The sequence below is a fragment of the Leopardus geoffroyi genome, chromosome B2 (assembly GCF_018350155.1).
Source record: "Leopardus geoffroyi isolate Oge1 chromosome B2, O.geoffroyi_Oge1_pat1.0, whole genome shotgun sequence".
NCBI classification, from domain to species: Eukaryota; Metazoa; Chordata; class Mammalia; order Carnivora; family Felidae; genus Leopardus; species Leopardus geoffroyi.
Window position 1 is genome coordinate 90157892 of NC_059332.1, and position 26308 is coordinate 90184199.

A 26308-nucleotide genomic window follows, 5' to 3' on the forward strand; every position below is an offset into this window, starting at 1 on the left:
TTTCACCTGCTCTTTCTAATAATACCAATAACATAGACAAGCCTATCTAGACTTTTGATGATACGTGTGCTCTCCTAAAAGCTGGATTTCAAGGTATTTTCTATATTGTTGATTTCCTTCTCAGTCACTCTCTTTTGCACTTGAGGCAGGCGTTTCCGGAAATTTCCACTCAGCATGATGTAGAGAAAAGGATTAATGCTGCTGCTGGCATAGCTGAAACAGATGGAGAGATAATAACCCACATGGAAAGCCAGCGTGGGCTGCTCCATCTGTAAGTTCACCAGTTGTATCACGTGATAGGGGCAGCACTTAAGATAAAGACTGCCACCAGCACCAGCACCATCTTTGTCAGCTTCATCACTCGTTGCTTTGGAACACTGGGATTATAACTACAAAGGAAGCATTAGGATAGACAGAACATAAACAACCATAGAAATTATGGGGCAATGATTTCCTAGAGCTTTCATTAACAGAGATGTCATGCAGTTACCATGAGCCCCCTGATGTGTTGTGATGAGAAGAACTGATCTTTCCCCAAAACACACAACTACGGTCTAATTGTGATACAATATCAGGCAAGTCCAGATTGGGAACATTCTATGGGATACCTGACCAGTACTCCTTAATACCCTCGAGGTCATGAAAAACAAGGAAAGAGCAGGAAACTCTCATAGACTAGAGGAGACTGGGGAGACATGACAACTAAATGCAATGTGGTATTCTGCATTGAATCCTGGACCAGAAAGAGGCTTTAATGAAAAAACTGGAGAAATCCAATTAAGGGTAGAGTTTAGTTAGTAGTAATGTACCAATGACATTTTCTTTGCTTGGACAAATGCATCATGGCAGGGTAGTATATTCATGGAGGAACGAAGTGAGGACTGTATAGGAACTCTGTACTATTTATGGAACTTTTCTATTAATTTAAAATTATTCCAGATAAAATTTGAAACTTCCCAAGTTTTATCATGTTATATTTAGATATTTAATAGAAATGTCCCAGGGACGTAGTTGAAGCAGATGAAAAAGCCCAGGGAATGATTAAAAAAAAAGCACGGCAACTGAAAATCTTTGTAAGATAATGATTCTTCTGCAGCTTATCTGAGTAGGCACCATCATTCCTCTAATTATTTGCATTTTGAGGGGTAATTGGACAGTATGAGATTTGTTTCATAAGATGCTCTTTGCATTTCTGAGGAAAGTGCTGGGAACAAAGTGATCTGTTTTGGAGAATGGTCTTAAAAGGGCTCAAGCATCCTCTCCAACTGTCAGTGTCTTAATACTCCATGTGATTCCATTTCAACTGTCTTCCCAGCTCAGCTGCCTGTGATACATTTAGAAGCTACATTATTTTTCCATAACTGTGGCTGCTTCCCTTTCCCATTCTAAATGGGAATGCAACATTACCAGAGAATTTCAGGAAGCTAAGTGGGAAAAAATGTCATGGGTCAATAAAACACCTAAACCTTTGGCACCAGAGTTTGCCACAGATTTTGACTGATGGTTAAATTGATCGCCTATTTGACTTCCAGGGAAGATGGTGGGTTAGGAGAATCCTAAACTCACCTCATCTCACAGATGCACCTAGATAACACCCATATCAGTTGTAAATAACCCAGAAAATGACCCCAAACCTGGCAGAACAGACTCTACATAGTTAATCATAGAGAAGAGGCCACATCAAAAATGGTAGGAAGGGCAAAGGTGGGGTCAGGAGGTAAACTGACATGTAAGGCTGTCCACAGGAGGGCAGGAAGCTGCAAGCATGAAGAAGGCAGAAGAGCAGAGCCTACACTAGACATCCTAGGCAGGGGGGATCTGAACTGGGAAGACGAATCTCCACAACATTTGGATTTAAAAACAGAGGGGCTTAACTTCACAAGTTTTTACAATCAGTGAGGCTTAATACCTGGAACTTTAAAAATCAGCAGGCTCATCTCTGGGAGAGTTAAAGGGCGGAAGGAAACTGAGTTCCCACCCCTAAAGAGACAGCACAACCACAGTCCCTTGTAGATACAGCACAGAAGCAGCAGTTTGAAAAATATCTGTGATTTATTTATTAATCTCAGAACATGTACTGGAGGGGCAGAAATCATTAGGAGACTTATCCAAGAATAAAAGAGCATAGACACCTGGGGAACCAGCATGAACACTCTCTACCTAGCTTGCTAAAAGTGTACCCCACCCCCACGTTCTCCTGCAGACCTGCCTCCTCCAATATGCCTTTGGCTGGAACCCATCCAAAGCACTGCCACAAGCTTGGCAGTGTGTAAGCAGCCCTGACAGTGGCCAGCGTCACTCCAAAATGACTCCTGTCTGGGGTGCCTGAGTGGCTCAGTCGGTTAAGTGTCTGACTTCGGTTGAGGTCATGGTCTTGTCGTTTGTGAGTTCTAGCCCAGTATCAGGCTCTGTGCTGACAGCTTAAAGCCTGGAGCCAGCTTTGGATTCTGTGTCTCCTTCTTTCTCTGTCCCTTGACCCCTCACACTCTGTCTCTCTGTCTTCAAAAAAAAAAAAACATTAAAAAATAAAACAAAAACAAAAACAAAGTGACTCTGTCCTGGAGAGAGAAGAAGATAACCACACACAGAAGTTTCACTGTGGCTCCAGCAGTGGACTGGGGGCAGACATCTGGTCTGACTATAGTCCCTGACCACCAATGAAAGCTTCTCAGGAGACAACACAGGGAGAGTCCCCTGTAGTTTGATGTTATTGCATCTCTGGCAGATGCATGGTCTGACCCAACTCAAGCCCACAATAGCCCCATACTGATCCATTAACAATACAGGACCCAACTCTGCCCACCACCGACAGAGAGCCATTGCCAATGACTGGACTGAAGTCAAATGCAGTTCAGCCATAATAGTAGGGCACATGCAACACACATAGGAGACACTCGTGAAGCAGCAGATTCTGATAAACAGAGAACATTGCACTGCAGGGCACTATAGAACCCCTTCTTCATTAGGACATCACTTTCAAAAGCAGGAGATGTAGCTGATTTCCCCAACACATAGAAATAGACATAGAGTGCTAGACAAGATGAGAATCAGAGGAATAGATCTCAAATGAAAGAACAGGACAAAATCACAGCAAGGGAGCCAAATGAAATGGAGATAAGCAATATGCCTGATAGAGAATTTAAAGTAATGGTTATAAAGATACTCACCGGACTTGAGAAATTACTGAAATTAAAAAAAAAACAGTAGAGGGAATTAATAGCAGAATAAAGATATTTGTGCTACCAAAGTGAGTATAAAATAGTAGAATAGAGGAAACAGAATAATGGATCAGTGATCAGAAAGATGGAATAATAGAAAGCAATCAAGTTTAATAGGAGAGAGAGAGAGAAAAAGAATAATAAAAAATGAGAATAGATTAAGGGAACTCAACGACACAGTCAAGCATACAAATAACGTTTGTATTAACAGGGATCCCATAAAGAGAAGAGAGAGAAATGGGGGAAGAAAATTTATTTAAGAGACAATAGCAGAAAATTTCTCTAATCTGAGGAAGGAAACAGACATCCAGATATAGGAGGCACAGAGAGCTCCCAACAAAATCAACCCAAGGAGATCCACACCAAGACACATAATGATTAAAATGGCAAAAACAGTGATAAAGAGAGAATTTTAAAAGCAGCAAGAGAAAAGAAAACATTTACATATAAGGGAAGTGCCATAAGGCTATCAGTTGATTTTTTAGCAGAAACCTTGCAGGCAAGAAAGGAGTGGCATGATATATCCAAAGTGCTGAAAGAAAAAGCCCCTGCAACCAAAATGTTCTGTCCAGTGAGGCTATCATTCAGAGTAGAAGGAGAGATAAAGAATATCTCAAACAAAAGTTAAAGAAGTTCATCACCTGTAAACCAACCTCATAAGAAATATTAAAGGGGATTCTTTGAGTGTAAAGGAAAAACCGAAAGTAGGAATAAGAAAAGTAGAAAGCAGAAAGGCAGAAAAAATAAGTATATCTATAAAAATCAGCCCAGGGATTCACAAAATAGAAGAATGTAAATTATAACACCATATACCTAAAATACTGGGGAGGTGGGAGTAAAAATTTAGTGCTTTTAGAATGGGTTCAAACTTAAGTGACCATCAACTTAATATAGACTGCTATATGCATAAGATGTTATATATAAACTAATGATAACCACAAATCAAAGACCCGTAATAGATGTGCAAAATTTAAAAAAGAAAGGAATCCAAGTACATCATTAAAGAAAGCCATCAAACCATGAGAGAAGAGAGCAAGAGAAGAAAGGAACAAAGAAGTACAAAAACAACCATAAAATTAGAAAATGACAGTAAGTTCATACCTATCAATAATTACTTTGGATGTTAGTGGACTAAATGCTCCAATCAAAGATAGGGTGACTGAATGGATAAATAAGTAACACCCATCTATATGTTGCATAGAAGAGACTCATTTCATTTCTACAGACACATGCAGATTGAAAGTGAAGGGATGGAAAAACATTTACCTTGCAAATGAAAGTACAAAGAAAACTGGGGTAGCATTATTTATATCAGACAAAATAGACTTTAAAACAAAGACTGTAACTAGACACAAACAAGGACATTACATAATCATAAAGGGAACAATCCAATAAGATATAACAATTGTTAATATTTATGCACCCAACATCGAACACCCAAATACATAAAGCAACTATTAACAGACATTAAGGAAGTAATTGATTGGAATACACTGAGAGGGGACTTTAACACCCTACTTACATCAATGGGTAGATCAGATAGAAAATCAACAAGGAAATAGTGGCTTTGAATGACATACTGGACCAGATGGATCTAAGATATATTCAGAACATTCCATTTTAAAAGAGTGGAAAACATATTCTTTTCAAGTGCACATGGAACATTCTCCAGAATAGGCCATAAAACAAGTTTCAACAAATTCAAAAAGATCAAAGTCATATCATACATCTTTTTCTAACCATATACTTATGAAACTAGAAATCAACCCTAAGAAAAAATCTGGAAAGAGCTCAAATACATGGAGGTTAAATAACATGCTACTAAATAATGAGTGGGTCAATCAAGAAATCAAACAGGAAATAAAAAAATGTGGACACAAATAAAAATGATAACACAGTGGTCCCAAATCTTTGGGATACTAGGGCACTCAGCCAGTTAAGCATCTGTCTTTTGGTTTTGGCCCCAGGTCATGATCTCACAGTTTGTGATGATCACAGTTTGTGATCTCACAGTTTGTGAGCCCCATATCAGGCCCCAAGCTGACAGTGAAAGAGCCTGCTTGGGATTCTCTCCCTCTCTCTCTGTCTCTATCCCACTTTCTCTTTCTCTCTCTGTCTCTCAAACAAGTAAACGTTTTTTTTTTAAAGGGGGAAGAAAACCCCCAAGACTTTTAACTATAGAGAACAAACTGTTGGTTGCCAGAGAGGATGTGGGTGGGGGGATGGGTGAAATAGGATTAAGAGGGGGTGATGTGTGGGAGATGTAGTGATCTTGTCTTTCCAAAATACAGTAATCTATTCTAAAGACAAAATTTAATATTTGTCTTAAAATCCAACATGTTATGTGTTCACTGACTTACTTAACTTGATATAGACAGTTTCAAGTAGAAAATAATTTAGATTTATTCATACAGTTTTACTGACAACTATTTTTAAAGTTTCTTCCCAAGTCTATTGTCTTAAGGTAATTCTTTGGTTTTATTCAGTCCGAATTAATCTCGTCCTAGATATTCAAGTATTAATGAGATTCTTTTCCTCCAAATTAAAAAATTAAGCACAAAATTAGAAAGTTATACACGGCATCTGGGATATTTACATATGTACACAACTCTTCAAAGTGTACAAACGAAACATTTAAGTAACGTTGATAACAAATATAAAAATATTCTTTTAATAGTATATTGAGTTCTGTTTAGATTTTTATGAAACTATAACATTAGTATTGCAAGATTTATCACTGGGAGGTCCTCAAATAGCTGCTTCAGAACATATCTTATTTCAGAAAATGCCTCATATAAACATTAATGCCCGTATGTCTAAATGTGGTATGTTTCAAGTGATTGTTGTTTAAATTTCTGTTGTGGATGTCTTAGGATCTCTGAATTGTTCTTTCAACAAATAAAACAAAATAGGGTAAATACTTACCATCTGGCATCCTTATTCTGTTGGTACATCTCCCAAGTGTAGCATAAAATTAAAATATAGCATACCAAAATCAAAGGCAGAGGGAAAAAAAAAGTTGTTATTGTCAAATAAAGTGTATACCTGTAAAATGAGAGAGAGAGAAGACATGGCTGTTACATTCACATTGCCAGGAACTGGCTTTTACAGTTTATGAGGCATGATTTTCTAATTTCTCAGGGCTCAGGATAAAAGTCTTTGGGGGAAAAGTTACGGGTCTTTGCTGCTTTTATGTAGAGAAGTCTTGCTCTTCATTATTTGCCAACAATGGTGCTCATCTGTTCTCTAGCCAAGCCCAGCACTACTGAGTACAAACAGGTGAGAATACATATTATTACCATTATCTTTAGTGTTATGTACAACAATATGGAACAGCAAGTAGCATTTATTATATAGTATATGCTGATCTGAGTACTTGACGTATTTTAATCCACTGAATCTGCTCAATGCCATGATTTCAATTGCCATTAGTATTCTCCTGTTATAGAAGAGCAAACTAAGGCACAGAGGGGTTAAGTGGCTTGCCTAAGGGTATCCAGCTAGTAAGTAGGAGAGGTGGGATTTGAATCCACAAGAAAGTTGAGTTGCACAGCCCACCATTGTAATCAAGACCCCCGATGGCCTCTCAAAGGGCCTGTTGTGAAATGAGCCAGTCTTTTCCTTGAGATCCCCTGGGGAAAATTCTCAGGTAAGCCAATTCCATTTTTGCATGGATTCCAGGTATCCTCCTGCCTGGAAGAAGCTTGGTGTTGGTGAAAGAAGGCAGCCCACACTGGGTGGGTGTGCACAGGGTGGCGCAGGGAGAGCACCTGGGAGCAGAGGGACACTGAAAGCCACACATTGGTTCCAGTCTCAGTTCATCGTAAGAACTTAATTCTGGGGAGTAACAACAGAGGCTAGAACCTCAGGATTGCCCTTATGATAACCAACCAAAACCAGCAGATGCAGCTGCTGGTGCAAGATAATCATTATTATTTCTTTGACACAGGCTGAGTCCTCTAGACATCTCAGGTTGTGCTGCTCTGTTAGACAGGTTGGGGTTCATATTAATAATCTGTCAGTCACCAGTGATTAAATATCATTTCACCTTTAGATTGGCAGATGGTTTTTGTCTGTGAGTGCTGCCAGTGCTGGTGGGAGAACATAATGAATTAACAATCACTCCTACTGATGTTGTGGTCCTCTGGAGATTTTTGTTACTGGATTTGTAGCCTTGCAAGGGCCTCTACCTCCATCCCTCTTGGGCTGTGACTACATGACGCAGAAATGACTCACCTATTTGACAAGTGGTAGATGGGAAAAAGGAATCTTCCAAATTGACTGGAGATAATGTATGTGAAAAGCACCTAGCACAATACGTAGCCTGTAGTAGGCGGTCAAAAAATTTTAGTCATAGACTCCAAGGATATATTCAAAATTTCGAACAAAAATTTTTGACTTAATTTTTCTTTTCAAATTAAAATGTGAGAAATAAGCTGTATTGGCTGCCTTGTTAGTTACCCAGAGCTGCTGTAACAAATGACTGGGTGGCTTAAAGCAACAGAAAGTTATTGTCTCAGTTGTGGAGGTAGAAGTTAAGGGGCACCTGGGTGGCTCAGTCAATTAAGTGTCCAACTCTTCATTTTAGCTCATGGCATGATCTCACGGTTGTGAGATCAAACCTCAAGTTGGGGTCTGCTGAGTGTAGAGCCTGCTTGGGATTCTCTTTTTCCCTCTCTCCCCAACTCTCTCTCTCTCAAAAAAAAAAAAAAGTATGAAATTAAGATGTTGGCAGGGTTGGGTTTTTTTGGAGGCTCTGAGGGAGAATCTATGCCATGCCTCTCTGGTAGTTTCTGGCAATCCTTGGTGTTATTTCCCTTGTAGACACATCACTCCAATCCCTGCCTCTGTCTTCACAGGCTCTCTCCTCTCTGTGTCTCTTCAAACCTCACTCTCCTTCTGAGGACACCAATCACTGGATTTAAGGCACACTCGAATCCAGTATGACCTCATTTAACTTGATGATATCTGCAAAGACCCTATTTCTAAATAAGGTCACATTCATAGGTACTTAGAATTAGGACTTGAATATATCTTTTGGGAGGGAGGGCAAACTTAAACCAAACTCCAGTGGTACACTGTTAAGGTTGGAATCTTGGTAACACCTAGACCCTTTTGGAAATTTTGCCCCTCCCTTGATTTTTGCATTCCTGCTGTGTCTGGTTGCCATGGATCTTTAAAACCCATATTTAAATATACTTGTGTCCACTGAGGCTACATAATTAAACTCCAAATCTTTTTCTAAAGGTTACCCTCTCCTTAAAATCAAGCTACCAACTTGATTGTGGAAAGCAGAAAGTGAAGCGGGGAGACTGCCCCTTAGAGGATCCCCAAGGACACTGTGTGCAGCTGCCCACGTGTTGACAAGGAGGATGAAGCACTTCACAACTTAATTCAACTCTATTTTTCTTAAGTTTTAACAACCTACCGGAGTACATCGTCAGGGGATGTTAAATCAAAAGCACAACTCTCCACGCCGTCTTTAAATTTGATGACCTTCGAGTAGACCCAGACAGGCAATGCCAGAATAAAGGAAGCTGCCCAAAGGCCCAAATTGATGCGGATGGTCTTGTACCTCGTTCTCCAACTTGTAAGTCGAAATGGTTGGACGAGAGCCAAGTACCTGCAAAGCCAGTTAAGAAGGGTTTGGGAACAATCAATAAAACGCTGAGCTGCCAGGATGAAAGGTTCATGACAAGAGTAAATTATTAGTATTATTATCTTCCCTGAAGCACACCTCTATCAGGGTAAAAGAAAGTTCTATTTTTTAAGAGCTGGCTGGTACCTGTAGAGAAAACAACTCTTGACCCTGCAAGTCTGAATAAACCACTCACTGAAATAGCTGTCACTTCCCCGAACACACTGATAATGGTAAAATTCTGCCCTGTGCAAACTCTGTCTTTACAAAAGCGTTTCCCATGTAGGCTGGGTTCTGGAAAACTTTGCTTCTGAGCGGGGATTTCCTCCAGGAGAGAGGGGCCTTCTTCCCAGTAGGATTTACTGACATGGAGGCAGGAAGGAGGCAAGTGCACTGGCTGGTAGGAGAGTCCCCAGGCAGGATGAGGTTCTGGCCCATGGGGACAGACATTCTGCCCAGATGACTTTCCAGTGGGGGCCCCAGGCTCTTGGAAAGCAGTCCACAGGAATCACAGTGAGGATAAACCAACATGACTAGTGCAGACAATGCAGATTTCCAGGAATTTAGGCTGCAGGCCAAAGAGGGGAAATGGGCTAATTTCATGGGGAAGGGGTTTTTCTTTCTTTTCTTTTTTCCCCCCATTTTTAATTCAGAAAAAAAGCATAATCATTAATGAAGCTTGAAGTCCTGACATATCAAATATTTTTGGTTCTCCAGCAAGTCCAAGAATGTTTCAGAGCTAACTGAAAGCTAAAAGGTGAGAAACAGCCTAGACCCAGAAGGAAGGTTATCTGTGAAAGCATAGTTTTGCTGGAGGTGGGGGTGTTGGAAGGCAGTATCCATACACATCAAATAAATGTGAAACATGTTTTGGTGGTTATTTAATTTTTGTAGAGCTACTTAAGATTTCTAAAAATAAAAAAAATTGCTTGTCCCCTGTTCTTTCAATTTTGCATGAGAGGCAGAATGTTTTAAGGGACACTTAGTTAAGGGACCCCTTGGCATTCAGGGAGACGTTTGTGGCCCAGGGTACCCCAGCTGCTCCTCTCCTGCACATTGCACCTTCATTACCTGTGGCTGAAGAGAGAAGGACCCCTCCCTCCCTTGTGTACAACCACGAGGTAGTGATTGTACAGCAGCCCAACCATCATTTTGTCTGGGATGAAAGGATAATGGAGTCATGGCATCAATAGATAAGGGAATCTTCTCTGGTTATATCTTCACCCCAACACCCTCCTTCTCCCACCTGAAAACCCCTCACTGGTTTTCCATCTCCTTTCAGATAAAATTCAGAATTCTTACCATTATTTGCCAAGTCTTTCTTCACCTGGCCCTGCCTGTTACTCAGGCTGCAGCTTGTTCCAGTCTCACTATGGCCTTCCTTTAAGCTCTCTCCCCTTTCAAGGCCAGGTGCATGCTGTCTTACTTGCCTGGCAGAATCTGCCTCTGTTTCCTCTTGCTCTTCCTTTGAGTCTCCATTTAATAGTCTGTGTGTCTCGGAGCACCTGGGCAGCTCAGTCGGTTGAGTGTCTGTCTTCAGCTCAGGTCGTGGTCTCATGGTCTGTGGGTCTGTGGGTTTGAGCCCACATCGGGCTCTGTGTTGACAGCTCAGAGCCTGGAGACTGCTTCCGATTTTGTCTCCCTCTCTCTCTGCCTCTCCCCAGCTTGTGTTCTTTATCTCTCTCAATAATAAAGAAATAAACTTAAAATATTATTTAAAAAATAGTCTGTGTGTCTCAGAGAAGCCTCCCTTGACTACTTACTCTATACAAGGGCCCATGACTATAAATGCAGATGGTGGGGGAAGTCTGCTTTTCTTTCCTAGTATGTATCACTGTGTGGAAATACACATTTGCTGTGTGACTCTTCACTTAATGTCTGTCTACATCTTGGGAGTGGAAGCCCCAGGAAAGCAGGAACCTTGACTATTAGTTTAATGCTCTTGTATCATTTGTATCCAGCATAGTTCCTGACTTATGGTCATACTCAATAAATATTTGTTGAATGGGGGATTTGGCTCCTACTTACAGACTTTTGATGTTCTAGAGAATATATTTACAAAAGTAGCTATCTATGAGAGTTTAGGCAGCTTTCATCTGGAGCTATATACATTTAATATTTTGGATGTTTACAAAATTTTTTTGGTATTGATTTTTTAATGTATCTCTCTTTTTTTTTTATGAAATTTACTGTCACATTGGTTTCCATGAAACACCCAGTGCTCATCCCAACAAGTGCCCTCCTCAATGCCCATCACCCACTTTTCCCTCCCTCCCACCTTCCATCAACTCTCAGTTTATTCTCAGTTTTTAAGAGTGTCTTATGGTTTGCCTCCCTCCCTCTCTGTAACTTTTTTTCCCCCTTTCCCTCCCCTATGGTCTTCTGTTAAGTTTCTCAGGATCCACATAAGAATGAAAACATATGGTATCTTTCTTTCTCTGTATGACTTATTTCACTTAGCATAACACTCTCCAGTTCCATCCATGTTGCTTCAAAAGGCCATGTTTCATTCTTTCTCATTGCCAAGTAGTATTCCACTGTGTATATAAACCACAATTTCTTTATCCATTCATCAGTTGACGGACATTTTAGGCTCTTTCCATAATTTGGCTATTGTTGAAAGTGCTGCTATAAACATTGGGGTAGAGGTGCCCCTATGCATCAGCACTCCTGTAACCCTTGGGTAGCAGGGCTTTGCTGGGTCATAGGGTAGATCTATTTTTAATTTTTTGAGGAACCTCCACACTGTTTTCCAGAGTCGCTGCACCAGTTTGCATTCCCACCAACAGTGCAAGAGGGTTCCCGTTTCTCCACATCCTCTCCAGCATCTATAGTCTCCTGATTTGTTCATTTTAGCCACTCTGACTGGCGTGAGGTGGTATCTCAGTGTGGTTTTGATTTGTATTTCCCCAATGAGGAGTGACGCTGAGCATCTTTTCATGTGCCTCTTGGCCATCTGGATGTCTTCTTTAGAGAAGTGTCTATTCATGTCTTCTGCCCATTTCTTCACTGGATTATTTGTTTTTCAAGTGTGGAGTTTGGTGAGTTCTTTATAGATTTTGGGTACTAGTCCTTTGTCCGATATGTCATTTGCAAATATCCTTTCCCATTCCATTGGTTGCCTTTTAATTTTGTTGATTGTTTCCTTTGCCGTGCAGAAGCTTTTTGTCTTCATGAGGTCCCAATAGTTCATTTTTGCTTTTAATTCCCTTGCCTTTGGGGATGTGCCGAGTGAGAAATTGCTGTGGCTGAGGTCAGAGAGGTTTTTCCTGCTTTCTCCTCTAGGGTTTTGATGGTTTCCTGTCTCACATTCAGGTCCTTTATCCATTTTGAGTTTATTTTTGTGAATGGTGTAAGAAAGTGATCTAGTTTCATCTGCATGTTGCTGTCTAGTTCTCCCAGCACCATTTGTTAAAGAGCCGGTCTTTTTCCCATTGGATGTTCTTTCCTGCTTTGTCAAAGATTAGTTGGCCATACGTTTGTGGGTCTAGTTCTGGGGTCTCTATTCTATTCCATTGGTCTATGTGTCTGTTTTTGTGCCAGTACCATGCTGTCTTGATGATTACAGCTTTGTATTAGAGGCTAACGTCTGGGATTGTGATGCCTCCCACTTTGGTCTTCCTTCCTCAATATTACTTTGGCTATTCGGGGTCTTTTGTGGTTCCATAAAAATTTTAGGATTGCTTGCTATAGCTTTGAGAAGGATGCTGGTGCAATTTTAATTGGGATTGCATTGAATGTGTAGATAGCTTTGGGTAGTATTGACATTTTAACAATATCCCTGATGAATATGGATGCAAAAATTCTCAATAAGATACTAACAAATCGAATTCAACACCATATAAAAAGAATTATTCACCATGATCAAGTGGGATTCATTCCTGGGCTGCAGGGCTGGTTCAATATTCACAAATCAATCAATGTGATACATCACATTAATAAAAGAAAAGATAAGAATCATATGATCCTGTCAATCGATGCAGAAAAAGCATTTGACAAAATTCAGCATTCTTTCTTAATAAAAACCCTCAAGAAAGTTGGGATAGAAGGAACATACTTAAACATCCTAAAAGGCATTTATCAAAATCCCACAGCTAATATCATCCTCAATGGGAAAAAACAGAGCTTTTTCCCTGAGATCAGGAACATGACAGGGATGTCCACTCTCACCGCTGTTGTTTCACAGAGTGTTGGAAGTTCTAGCATCAGCAATCAGACAACAAAAGGAAATCAAAGTCATCAAAATTGGCAAAGATGAAGTCAAGCTTTCACTTTTTGAAGATGACGTGATATTATACATGGAAAACAGGATAGAGTCCACCAAAAGTCTGCTAGAATTGATACATGAATTCAGCACAGTCACAGGATACAAAATTAATGTACAGAAATCAGTTTCATTCTTATATACTAATAATGAAGCAACAGAAAGACAAATAAAGAAACTGATCCCATTCACAATTGCACCAAGAATCATAAAATACCTAGGAATAAACCTAACCAAAGATGTAAAAGATCTGTATGCTGAAAACTATAGAAAGTTTATGAAGGGAATTGAAGAAGATATAAAGAAATGGAAAAAAATTCTGTGCTCATGGATTGGAAGAATAAATATGGGTATTGTTTGGAGGTAGGAACCTACTATTGAAATATTCCACACACCTGTAGTTATTATTAATCAGAGAAAGAAGGAGAAATTATCAAATGCATTTGAAATTTCTGATCTGTTAAATTGGCAATACTTGAATGGCTTAAATGTTCCCTGCTTGCATGTGCATATGTATGTGCTTTCTCTCTCTCTCAAAAAATAAATAAACATTTAAAATGACTTAAATGTGTAAGTGATAAGGCTTACTCTTGGCACTGACATGGCCAATGCCATGGTTATGGCCTTGCAAAGAAAACTACATTTCTGTTTTACAAAATCTCAGATTTTGTTGAAGTTTTATGGATTTAGTACAGTTGGAACCGTAAGAAATGCCAAGAAGGAAAAGGTTCAGTTTTACAGACTCTTAATTTCTCTCTGGCCATGTAATCTCTAGAGTGAGGACAGAGAGAAGGATAAGTATTCAAGTGCCTTAATTCTAAAATACAATTTTAGCATACTGTGTCCATTAGACTAAAAAAGTGACATTAAGGGGTGCCTGGGTGCCTCAGTCAGTTTAGTGTAAACTCTTGGTTTTGGCTTAGGTCATGATCTCATGGTCATGAAATTGAGCCCCACGTTGGGCTCTGTGCTGAGCGTGGAGCCTGCTTGGGATTGTCTTTCTCTCTCTCTCTCTCTGCCCCTCACCACTTGCTCTCTCTCTCTCTCACTCTCTAAGTAAACATTAAAAAAAGAATGAAAAAATTAAAAAGTGACATTCATATATATGACACACATGCACATGTACACATACACTCACAGAAAAGAACCGGTGAACATTAGGGAATGTATACAGTTGGTCTGTTCCAGTGCAGACCACGTCCATTCACTTTATTTGCAGTAAGAGGTTTACAGAAGAGGTACAGTTTCCTTTCTTTAAAGAAAAAGCCAAAAACTCTCCTGCCTTCAGGGTACAGGGTATGAATAAGCTTTTATTATCTCTGAGAATGGGATTATGATTGGTAATACCTGTGCTTATGACTGGTAATCCCTGTGCTTTAGATTGCTTTCTTTCAGTGGGCCTGTCCTCTGCTGAGCCCTCACCCTGCGTTGGAACACCGGCCAAGCTCACCAGGCTTTACCTAAGACATTGTCAGCAATGGCTGGCATCAGATGAACGAAACAGACCTACATTGATTTTTAAATGTGCTGTTAATTATAAATTGAGAAGCACAGTCTATATTTTGAGAATTCTTTTGCAGAAAAGCAGTAGGATATAAAAAATGCATTAAACATCACCATCATTATTCATGTCTGAATAATGATCCACTGAATGATTTCTATGAACCTCACTATTCCTTTGTTTTTTCATTTGAAAAACTGATCATCACGTCCTCACCCCAAAGACACACGTGGAGTGGAAAAAGAGGCAGAGCTCAGGAAGAGGTCCTGGAAGGACCCAGGGGAATTTAACATAGCACTCAAGACTGACAGTCATTCATTTGTCAGTATTTTATGAGCACCTATATGCCAGGCACTGTCACATAGACACTTGGGATTTATTAGTGATCAAAGACCCTGACTTCATGGAATTTACATTTGAGGGGTAGGGGAAACTGAACAATAAACAGTACACACACACATCCAAACAAAAAGCAAATTATACTATATAATATATTGGAAACAAAGGAGAAAGAAAAAGTAGATCAGAGCAAGAGGGGGTCAAATATGCTGGGTTGGGGTTGGTATGGGAAGAAGATGGATGGAGATTTTAAGTGAGTTGTTATCTGAGACCATTCCTGTTTTGCATGTTACTGCATCTTTAGGGCTTGTTTCTATTTGGGGAATGTTGCTAAGACCTAGTCTGGAGGTCCCTGCATCTAGATAATGCAGGGACATTCTAGCTTGCCTGCTTCCTGAAGAGGTCAGATGATAAAGTTGTTATGAGCCATCTGCCATCTCTAGAGACAGCTTGGAACTGAGCTCCACCACTCCCTGGCTCCATAAGTACTCACCATCACTGTCATCTCCTCGAATAACATTAGCTTATATGGTTGGTGAATACAGCTATGGTACATTCCAGGTCACAGTCTAATGCATTTCTAATGATGTTAATTAAATATCAGCATTTGTGTTAACTCATATAATGATGAGTGTAAAAGATGTAAAATATGGTCTTCCTGGTACTGCAATGTCTCTTCATAGCTATCCAGGAGCCCAAATTTATTTCCCAGATTCCTTCAAACTGCCAGGTGATAACAAGAGTCTGTGAGACATTGAACATACCAAAAATAGCCCTGGACAGAGAGTAAGGAGACATACTTCAGTTCTCAGTTCTGCCATTGACTTCCTGTGTGCCTTCAGAAAATACCCTCACTTCTTGGGGCCTCAGTTTCCTTAATGCACGAATGATGGGGGGCACTCATTCTTGTTTCTAACATTTCATGATTTCAAGATATTTTTTATCTTGCAGTGAATTAGAAATAATACTGAAGTAAAGAATGAATAGGAAAACGATTTTAGTGTTTTAAAATTTCCATTAAAAATATAATTCTATGAAAGTTGGAAAAAATATTCTGAAGTCCTACAATGAAATAAGCAAAGTAAGAGGAACTTTGCTGTTACAAACCAGCAGATGTTGCTTAAACTGGGATAAACATGGGAAAGCACAAGCACTTCTGAATTATGTTAAGCCATTTCAGAGTTTCATCACTTACCTGTCCACACTCATTACAGTCATGATGGAAGTACAGGCAAACTGGTTGCAAGTATCCAGGGATGTGATAATGGTGCAGAGAGGCCCCCCAAACACCCACTCTCCTCCCCGTGCCCACTGATGAATAAGAAAAGGCATTCCAATGATGTGGACCAGATCAGCCACAGCCAGGTTGCAGATATAAATGTCAGGAATAGTTTTTTTCCTGGACCTGAAAGAAAAGCAGGGAAACTCAGGATTGATATTGAAATTACACACCTTGTTCAATTTATGCCACCTGTTACAAATTTTTAATTGTCTAAATGAATTTTAAAAGAAATTAAAGGAAAACCTACACAAATTCATGTATGAATGTCTAGTCTTGTGTGTACTTAAACATTTTGAACTATATACCTGATAACTTTCTGTGGTGGCTTAAAGATATGTCCACAAATTCTTTGATACTGCTTTCAAAAGATGGAGCCTAATTATCTCCTTTTGAGTGTGGTTAAACTTAGTAACCAACTGTTCACAAATGGAATATGGTGGAAATGACAATGTGTGACATAAGAGCATACAGGCATTATAGGCCTTCTCCTTGCTCTCTCTTGGATCACTTTCTGGGGTAGCCAGCTACCATCTTGGGAGGATACTCAAGCAACTCTGGAGAGATCCACATGGAGAGGAACTGAGGCCCCTTGCCTACAACCAGCATCAGTCTTCCAGGTATGTGAGTAGGCTACTTTGGAAGTAGATGCTTCAGCTCCCACCAAGATAACTGTTGCCTTGGAGAACAGCTAACTGCAACTTTATGAGAAACCCTGAGCCAGAGCCACCCAGCTAAGCTGCTTCTGGATTCTTGACCCTTGAAACTGTGTGGGATAATAAATGTTGATTGTTTCAAACCACTAAGTTTTGGGGGGTAATTTCTACATAGAAACAAATTATACCAGTTCTAAGCTCCATCAGGCAAAAGGCTTACTCCTTACTTATCCCTGCCACCAAAAACAGCTGAACAGGGAAAATAAGTGGTTTGCATTATACAATGCGTTTTTCCCCACTGAAGCTTAAGTCATATACTAACAGATCATTGTTAAAAAGTTTCAACCATTACTTAGAAATATTCCAATAATATCTAACCCAATAGCAAAGACTATGAATTAAGATCATGAAATCCAGACAGTGTGGAGAAGAAATCTGAAGAGTAAACTGTTAGAGGGCATGGAGAATAATCTCATGACCCCTGCTGGGGGGAGTGCATTCGATGCTGTCTAGATGTGGCTCTCTTCTCTGTAGGCAAAAGAATTTTCTAAGGGCAGAAATTTAAATTTAAAATTTAGTTGGTTCCATGGGACACCTGGGTGGCTCAGTCAGTTAAGGCTCTGACTCTTGATTTTGGCTCAGGTCATGATCTCACAGTTCATGAGATGGAGCCCCATATCGGACTCCAAGCTGATGGCGCAAGAGCCTGCTTGGGATTCTCTCTCCCTCTCTCTGCCCCTCCCATATGTGTGTGCATTCTCTTGCTCTCAAAATAAATAAAATAAATGTTGAAAAAATTCATTTGGTTCCTATCTTCAAGGCGTTAGGACATTCAGTAATAAAAAGGTAACATCTTTAATTTGGGAGATGCTATTCATTACTTCAACGAAGATTTTATTGAGCACCAATTATGTATCAGGCATCATATTGTGCTCTGGGGCTGCAAAGCTAAATAATCTAGAAACTCTAACATCAAGGAGCTTGTAGTCTAGATGTGTATAAATAAAGATCACTGCAGTGTGGTGAGAGAAAGCTAGAGCAAGCACAAGGAGCACACAAAAGGGGCCCCTGCACCCTCCCCTGGAGACAGTCAAAGCAGATTTCTTGGCAGAAGTGGCATCTGAACTGAGGACAAATAAGACTGTACAGAACACATAAAAATTAGCCCTAAGATTATGCCGCAATTGCTAGTTCACTCTGAATACACGGCTCTGTGGTTTGGAAGCTAATGTGTGTCTTTATTATCCATGAGCTGAAAATTCTACAGCCTGTGAACTTTATTTCTAAGCCATAAAATCCTTGTGTGAAACAAATCAGAGAGGATGCTTTCTCCAGATCCTGGCAAGCACACACTGTGTGGGAAGTTACTGCCATCGAATACTTACTCAGCAACCGCACTTCGGGCATGGTTGATGACACTATAAAGCATGTTGGTTCCCTGTCCCCAGCAGGTTGGTGACTCATATCAGAAAGATCCAGAATGAGAAGAGATTTGAGGAAAAGATGATGTCAACCAAAAGATCAGCCAAGTGACTGTCCTTGGTCTCTCATCCTCTGTCCTCACCAGGCCACTGGCAGTGGGAGATGGGGAGGGGACAGGGGAGGAGAATAGCTCCCAGAGGTCAGGTAGAAAGAGTTCCACATTAAAAAAACAAAAAACAAAGCAAAACACCATAAAATCCCCCATAAATTTTAGCCTATAAACAGATGTTATTTCCACTTGAATTAGGATATAAACTCTAAGTGGTTGCTTAGGGTCTAATTGCAGCAATTAGACTCACAGCCCTTGCTCTTCTCTAGACAGGTACCCATCATCAACTGATAATGAATTATGGTAGTACCATTGTGGAGGACAGTGCAAGCCATTAAGTGGCAATTAAAATGAATTAAATAAAGTGTTTCTAGGTGATATTCTGTATAGAAAAGGAGAATTCTGAAGCAAATGATGATCTGGGCAAAAGATGATAGATAGGGCAATAAAAATAACACATCGTATTTATCATTGCTTTCTGTGGTAAGAGTGACAGCATAGAAATTTAAAAAAAATTAAGGAGAAATTGTAAAATTTCTACCTATACAACTTGCATTCTTTTTTTTTAGGTCTAATTCATCTCCAGATTTTCTGTTGCCAGACTTCATTAAATTTCTGTCATGACTCAAAGATTTAAAATAAAAAATGTAGACTAGTGATCCTTTTAGCTAACATGTTTTCCATATGGTTAACATGGCCGTATCTAATGCTCACTAATTTGGAGAATGATAAAATAAATTATGGTATTGCACAGTACCTTCCAATAAATTATGTAGTTGTTACAAATCATAGTTTGTGAGAATATTTAATCAAAAGGGAAACATACTGATTAAGTAAAAAAGTCCCAATTATGTATATAGCATACATTTATTTAACATTTAAATAATTTATTTCAACATTTGTTTAGAAATATGCTGGAATCATGCCAAGTGATTACAATGATTATCTACTGGATAATAGTAGTATAACTATTATTTGTGTTTAAACAGTAGTATGACTGTTAATAACATGTTTACATTTTATGGTCATAAATAACAACATATGCTATGGATTAAATAAAACACATAACACCACACATGCGGGAGGCTGCTTTGCTGATCAACTTGCTTTCAAATCCTTTTCCCACTCTTCTCCAGCTTTGTTCCTAGGTGTCCTAGCCAACTGGCTTTTGGTTGGTTTTGGCCAGTAGGAAGCACTGTTGGAGGGAAATTGGAGGGTGGGAGGAGAGGAGGGGTCAAGGCATTTTCTTATCCTTTTAAGCTATTGGCATCTCTGGCAGTGGCTGCACATCTTCCATGGCTCCATCTTCCTCCTATAGCCTCAATTCCATTATCCCAGATCCCTTTATGGCTACCGCTCCCACGAGGCAGTCTAGATTCCTGGGGTCTATAAAACTACCTATTTTCTTTTTTCCATCCAGCTCAGGGTTGGGAGAGGGGTGGTGGTGTTAGGGTGGGAGATGGTGGTAGGACATGGTAGAAGCTTCCTGATTTTTAAAAATTTTATTTATTTTATTTTTAAATGTTTATTTATTTTGAGAGAGAGTAAGAGCTAGCAGGGGAAGGGCAGAGAGAGAGAGAGAGAGAGAGAGAGAGAGAGAGAGAGAGAAAGAGAGAGAGAGAGAGAGAAAGAGAGAGAATCCAAGCAGGTTCCATGCTGTCAGTGCAGAGCCTGACTCAGGGCTTGATTCCAGGACCCTGGGATCATGACCTAAGCCGAAATCAAAAGTTGGATGCTCAACTGACTGAGCCACCCGGGTATCCCCAAAGCTTCCTGCTTTTGTGTATCTTCGGGTTGATGTCTGACATTTAACTCTAGTTGAATTAAATCCCAGTTGTGGAAAAACCCCAATGGATTAGTAGTGATTTTGTGAAGCACTGTGATGAGAAGAATTCTGAATCTTTGCACGGTCACTACTTACAGGACAGATCTGTGTACAGATTAGAATGACTGGCATGGATGGGAGAGTTTGGAATGGGAGAGTACAATGACATACTTGCCAATGCTGCTCTAGATACATAGTGGGATACAGTTGAAAGAGAACCTAACTGGCAATTCCATTTTCATTTCTATGCCCTCCTTATGTCATAGGACAAGACATTCAACCCCTTTAGATTCCAGAGTTTTCTTGGCTCATTGGACCATTGCAATGAGGCTCTTCCAACAACTTTCCACGTCGGGTGAACAGATGTGGCTGAAAGGTTCTATAGCATCTGAAATATAGGATATGTGTGCAGCAAGAGTATGGTTAACTTCAACAATAACTTACATATGGCTGACACTCTGAGAACGGCTGAGGGCTGGGTCAGAGGGAACCAGTAGTTATGATTTAAGCTGGGTAGAAAAAATGAAGGGGTCTTATTCTAACTTTTTAATCTTCCTGTCTGTTTTAGCAACTGGTATTCTACCATTAGATCATTTGTGTTCCTGGGGCACCTGGGTGGCTCAGTGGGTTGAGTGTCAGACTTTGGCTCAGGTCATAATCTCTTGTGAGTTTGAACCCTACATTGGGCTCACTGCTGTCATTGTAGAGCCTGCTTTGGATCCTCTGTCCCCCTTCCTTCTCTGCCCCTTCCCCACTCATGTGCATGTTCTCTTGCTCTCTCTCAAAAATAAATAAACATTAAAAAAAGAGTATTAGATTCTTAATATTGCTTCAGGTTAATGTACTGACCCTCTTGTAATCTCTGTATAAAATGTAGATACCACTGGGAGGGCTAAAAGTAAGGTGTTTCAGAATTCATGGTTTAGTGTGAATTCATTGACTTGACAGTGTCAGGGAATGACAGAACAAGGACTTTTTATTTATCAGGAAACAGGGCATCCCTTGGGGAGTCTCTGTCAGTAGACTGTCAGTCGACAGGTGAAAGATGTGTTCAGGAGGTGGGGGTAGGGATCTGATGGAGAAGAACATCCTCCCCTTTATGGAAGTAGCTTCCCAGGGCCCACTATGACTGTGGAGCAGAGTTGTGTAATGGGATTGAGTTCACTAGTCTCCCACTGAAGAATAAAAGGGGGAAATGATTGTGTTATAATTGGCCCAGTTTCCCTCCTACGTTTTCTAATCTGGCTTTCTTTTGACCTGCTGTGAATTTAAAGTGTGACCAACTAATAATGATCTGGCTTCACTACTTTATAGTCACCTTCCTAATGCACAATTTGCTTCTTACTCTTTAAAATGGCCACATAGAACCTCTTATTCTGGAAACTCCATATTTCTTAAACTTATTTTTTTTCTTATATGTTTTTAGTCTTCCTTTGGCAAAGTCAGAAGTTAGTTCATTTCTTGTTTCCTAGTATCGCTAATGATCTTACTGACTTTCAGTTCTGTTCATCCTCTTCTGATACAAATATTCATCATAAATGGAACTTCTCCTTATTTTTAGTGTAATCTTAATATTTTAATTAAGCCACCCATCTGTTAAGAAGGTAACAAATAAAAGATCATGGCAAGGCATGATGAAACTATTAATACAAATTGCCTTAAAATTTTTAGAGAGCAATTTTCCAAAAACAAAGTGTGAGATAAATTCCAAGCCAAAAAAAAATTAAAATTAATTTACTTTCAAATGATTTTTGAAAGACTAATACATTTTTGGACAGCAATTTACAAAGAAAAATATTAAAGTCGTTGTAATAAAAATTAAAATTAAGTTGCTCCCAAATTTTTTTTGAAAGATTAAAAGATTCATCTTAAAAGCTCCATTAACATATCTTCTCACATATTATCTATAAAATGGTAATGATAAGAAGAAAGGACAGATTTTTCACAACCATTGCAAATAAATTGGTCAGTATGATGGCTCAGGTTTTCTTTTTTTTTCCAGTTAAATGATTACTTGCTTTATGTTGAGAATCTGTTTCCAGGAATTATAGCTCAAGTACTGACTTTTAGAAGAGTTCACATTCCACATTTATTCTTTTTTCCAGCTTTGTCTCCAGCTAAGTAGATAAGATCAGGCCATTGTCTATTGGTGTAATTAGAGGGGAACCAAGAATTTTTTCCAGCCCCAAATATCTCTTCAACAGCTTGTCACAGGGCCTGAAATCTAACACTGAAGACTCTCTGCATATAAAAATTGCCTATAAAAAATGCAACCATTTCTGTAGGGCCAACACATGATAACTTGATTTCTCACCAGTGGGGCTCTATGGATGTGAGACATCCTATATGTATCTCCGGGAGAGGACAGTAAAGATCCTGAGAGGTATGAGGGAAGATGGAAGGAGAAGTGGGCAGGAGCAACAGGCAAACAGGGGAGAGCGAGAAACATTCCTGTTTCTGACTATAAACTCTCTACTTGGCACTATTGCTTCCTTGATGCTTCCAGAGAATATCTGATTACTTCTGTTTTCCTTCCTGGAACTTAATATTTGAAGCATCTTTTTTTTTTTTTTTTCACTTGATTGTTTTTAGTGTCTTGTATTATTTTTCAAATTATTTTATGTGTTTAAATCTTAGCTTTTCTACTAGTCTTTGATTTTTTTAGAGTCAGATGCTACCACATTTCTTTGGTATTTGTATAACACTTAGTGCTGGGTTTGCAATAGGTATTAGCAATATGTATTGAGTTGAACTACTTACGGCACTTAGAAAATTATTTTAAAATGCTTGATGTTCACAAATGGCTTTACAGGACACAATAAGAAATGCTTGAATTCATTAAGAGTAGAATTCTAATATACCAAATAAATCTTCAATTATGGATGGTGAAAATACCGTTGATGTGCTACACTTAACTGCAGAGATAATGACAATAAAAATTTGAGAGGTGCCTGGGTGGCTCCATTGGTAAACATCTGACCCTTGATTTCGGCTCAGGTCATGATCTTGCAGTTCATGAGTTCAAGCCCTGTGTCAGGCTCCACACTGCTGACAGTGCCGAACCTGCTTGGGATTCTCTCTGTCTCCCCCTCTCTCTGTCCCTTCCCTACTTGCACTCTCTCTCTCGCTCTCTCTCTTTCAAAATAAGTAAATAAAGTTAAAAAAAAAGGCAGTCATTAAAAAAAAATTGCAAGTGGGCTGGCTGATAGGAAGCCACCTGGGGAATGTGACCAGTTATGAACTTTCTCCGGAATAGTGAAAGTCATCTGCATCACCATCCTCTGGGTTGCTTTTGCTCTTAATTGATTCTGTGAAAATTCTTCTATGTACATAGTAAATCCAACCATCTTTCTAGTTTTGATGACTTGTTTATTTGTTTTCATTTATTTTTTAATATTTATTCGTTTTTGAAAGAGAGACAGAGCGCGAGCAGGGGAGGGGCAGAGAGAGAGGAAGATAGAATCCACAGCAGACTCCAGGCTTTGAGCTGTCAGCACAGAGCCCAGTGGGGCTCAAACTCACAAGCCTCGAGATCATGACCTGAGCTGAAGTTGGATGCTCAACTGACTGAGCCACCCAGCAGCCCCTTTTTGTTTTTATTTTTATATATATTTATAGCACCCGAGTTGGGGAGAGGGGTAGAGGGAGAGAGAGAGAGAATCTTAAACAGGTCCACACTCAGCATGGAGCCCGACACGGCGCTCCATTCATGGCCCTGGGAACATGGCCTGAGCCAAAATCAAGAGTCAGATGCTCAACTAACTGAGCCACCCAGGCTCCTCTGTTTGTTTTTATTAATGTGGAGAAAATAAACTAGAATTTGGAATCCGAGTTCATGGGAATTCTGAATCTTGGGATCTGAGTTCAGTGCCAGGACTGTCACTAACTGTGTGATGCTGGGCAAGTTATTTTCTCTCCTAAGTCTCTTTGCCTAAATGGGTATAGTAATTGTACTGCTATTTTGGATTAAGTGGGTTTACAACTGTGCTTTGTAAGTGTAATATGCTACACAAAAGATTGGTGTAATTATGTGTTAATATGCTGAAAACACTATTATTAAGTGGTACTCTCAAAAGTGTTTTCTTATATAGAAACATGGACAATTTTTTTTATGATGGTTATAAGCATGATTGGAGACCAGGATAATTACATTTAACATCTTATATTGATTAAAAGAAGTAAAACTTAAATGTGAAAATAATCAGGATAGCAAAAATATCAAGTAGTGATGGGGCACATGTACACTAACTCTGAATCCATGTGTCAAAACCCATAGGAAATAAGTAACCTATTCCTATTTTCCAGGCTGAACCTTATGCCCTGGGTTTGAGAGGAACAAGGAAATTACCTGAAGGAGGTGGGAGATGAGAAGCAAAGGCAGGAGGTTCTAGGGAGCAGATGTCTCTCAGTTTGGCCTACATGGGGGTAGTCTACACTGAAGGGAAGAGCCTACCATCTATGACTGCCTGAATCTTTGGGTGATCAGGGAGAGTATCTCTCTTGCTCAAATGAGTGAAAAAGAGTCTCTTTCATCAACCGACCAGGGCAACTTGTTAGGATAACTCTTATTGCCAGAAAATAGAATGGTTGCATTGAAGTTTTATTCCATGCCTGGGCTCCACCTCTAGAGATTCTGAATTAGTTAGTCTAGGATGAAACTATGTATTAAGTTTTTTTTTAAGTTTATTTATTTTGAGAGAGGGAGGGAATGAGGGGGGGGGGAGAGAGAGAGAGAGAGAGAGAGAGAGAGAGAGAGAGAGAATGAGCAGGGGAGGGTCAGAGAGAGAGAGAATCCCAAGCAGGCTCCATGATGTCAGCATGGAGCCCGACATGGGGATTGAACCCATGAACCAGGAGATCATGATCTGAGCTGAAACCAAGAGTCAGATGCTTAACTGACTGAGGCACCCAGGCGCCCCTGTATTAAGATTTTTAAAAGCTCCTCAGGTGATCTGATATGGTGCTAAGATTGAGAAAATTCCCTAACCCAGCAGGAAGCGTTGGCTTAGGCCTTTTCATTTTGAGTTTTACAACTCAGATGTTACTTAATACATGATGAAAATATCTGTAGAATCCTGTTTAATTATCTTAACCAAATATTTCCAAACCGATTTCATTAAGAAAAATCCTATAGAGGGAAAGAGATTCATTTAGGGAGTATAGAATGTGCCTAAATTACAGAAAAGAATAAGAAGATCTTACCTTATTATAGTGAATACAATGAGGATGTTGCCAACCAGCCCCAGTGAACAGATAACCCCAATCATAGAAGGGAGGATAATTGTATCCACAATGCTGAGGGTTTGATAAGCAATCTCTTTATTGCAGGATTTGTTCAAAAGTTCAGCAGAGGTGTTCCAACAGGATGAGTAAAGTGAATTCATTGTTCATGAATTTCCAGTGGTTAAACCTGTGAAGGAATAGGACGTGATTTATTTAATGAATTGTTGAGGCAGTTCCGTGAACACAGCTTTTCTTTAACTTAATTTAAAAAAATTTATTGGGGCCTTCTTTGCAACAGGAATTGATGCACCATAAGATTTCAGGTGAATATTACTACTCCCTGTCCATAATGGCCTCACAGATTACCAGAGGGGATACGTAAATAGGAAATTACAGAACAGTGTACTGTGATAGTATGCATATGTTATCATGCCTTATTGTGGTGCATTCTTTGAAGATTGCTGATATTTACTCATTATTCCCTGGTACTGGTTGTTTACAGCTGGTATCTGTTCTTATTGGTCTGTGTATCTACTCGTATTGGCTAGAACCCCTGCAATACTTAAGTTGTTAAATACATCGTCTCTGCAATAAAGTGCATGGGGAACACCAACTCTGATTATTTATGAATGGAATGCAATAAGACTTCCTGAGATGATTCTTGGACTATCTGAAAGGATGAATAAGAGTTAGCTCAGTAAGGGACAATGTAGGAAGGGAAAGTACTGTAGCTAGTAGGGGATGATGTCTCAAGTCTGAGAGTTTCAAGTGTTGGTGAGGATTTGGAGCCCAGAAAAAACCCCTGCTGGTGGGAATGTAAATTGATATACCACT

At 39.6% G+C, this 26308-nt stretch overlaps 1 protein-coding gene across 1 annotated transcript; it reads right to left on the bottom strand.

The window, feature by feature from the left end:
• On the bottom strand, window positions 1-25655 carry MCHR2 (melanin concentrating hormone receptor 2). Its single transcript, XM_045500867.1, is given in 6 exon segments — window positions 1-304; window positions 307-389; window positions 6144-6263; window positions 8647-8841; window positions 16156-16365; window positions 25454-25655. Coding segments are annotated over 6 exon segments (1020 nt in total). The 5' UTR covers window positions 25636-25655; the 3' UTR covers window positions 1-74.
• Between the last annotated feature and the right edge of the window lie 653 nt (window positions 25656-26308).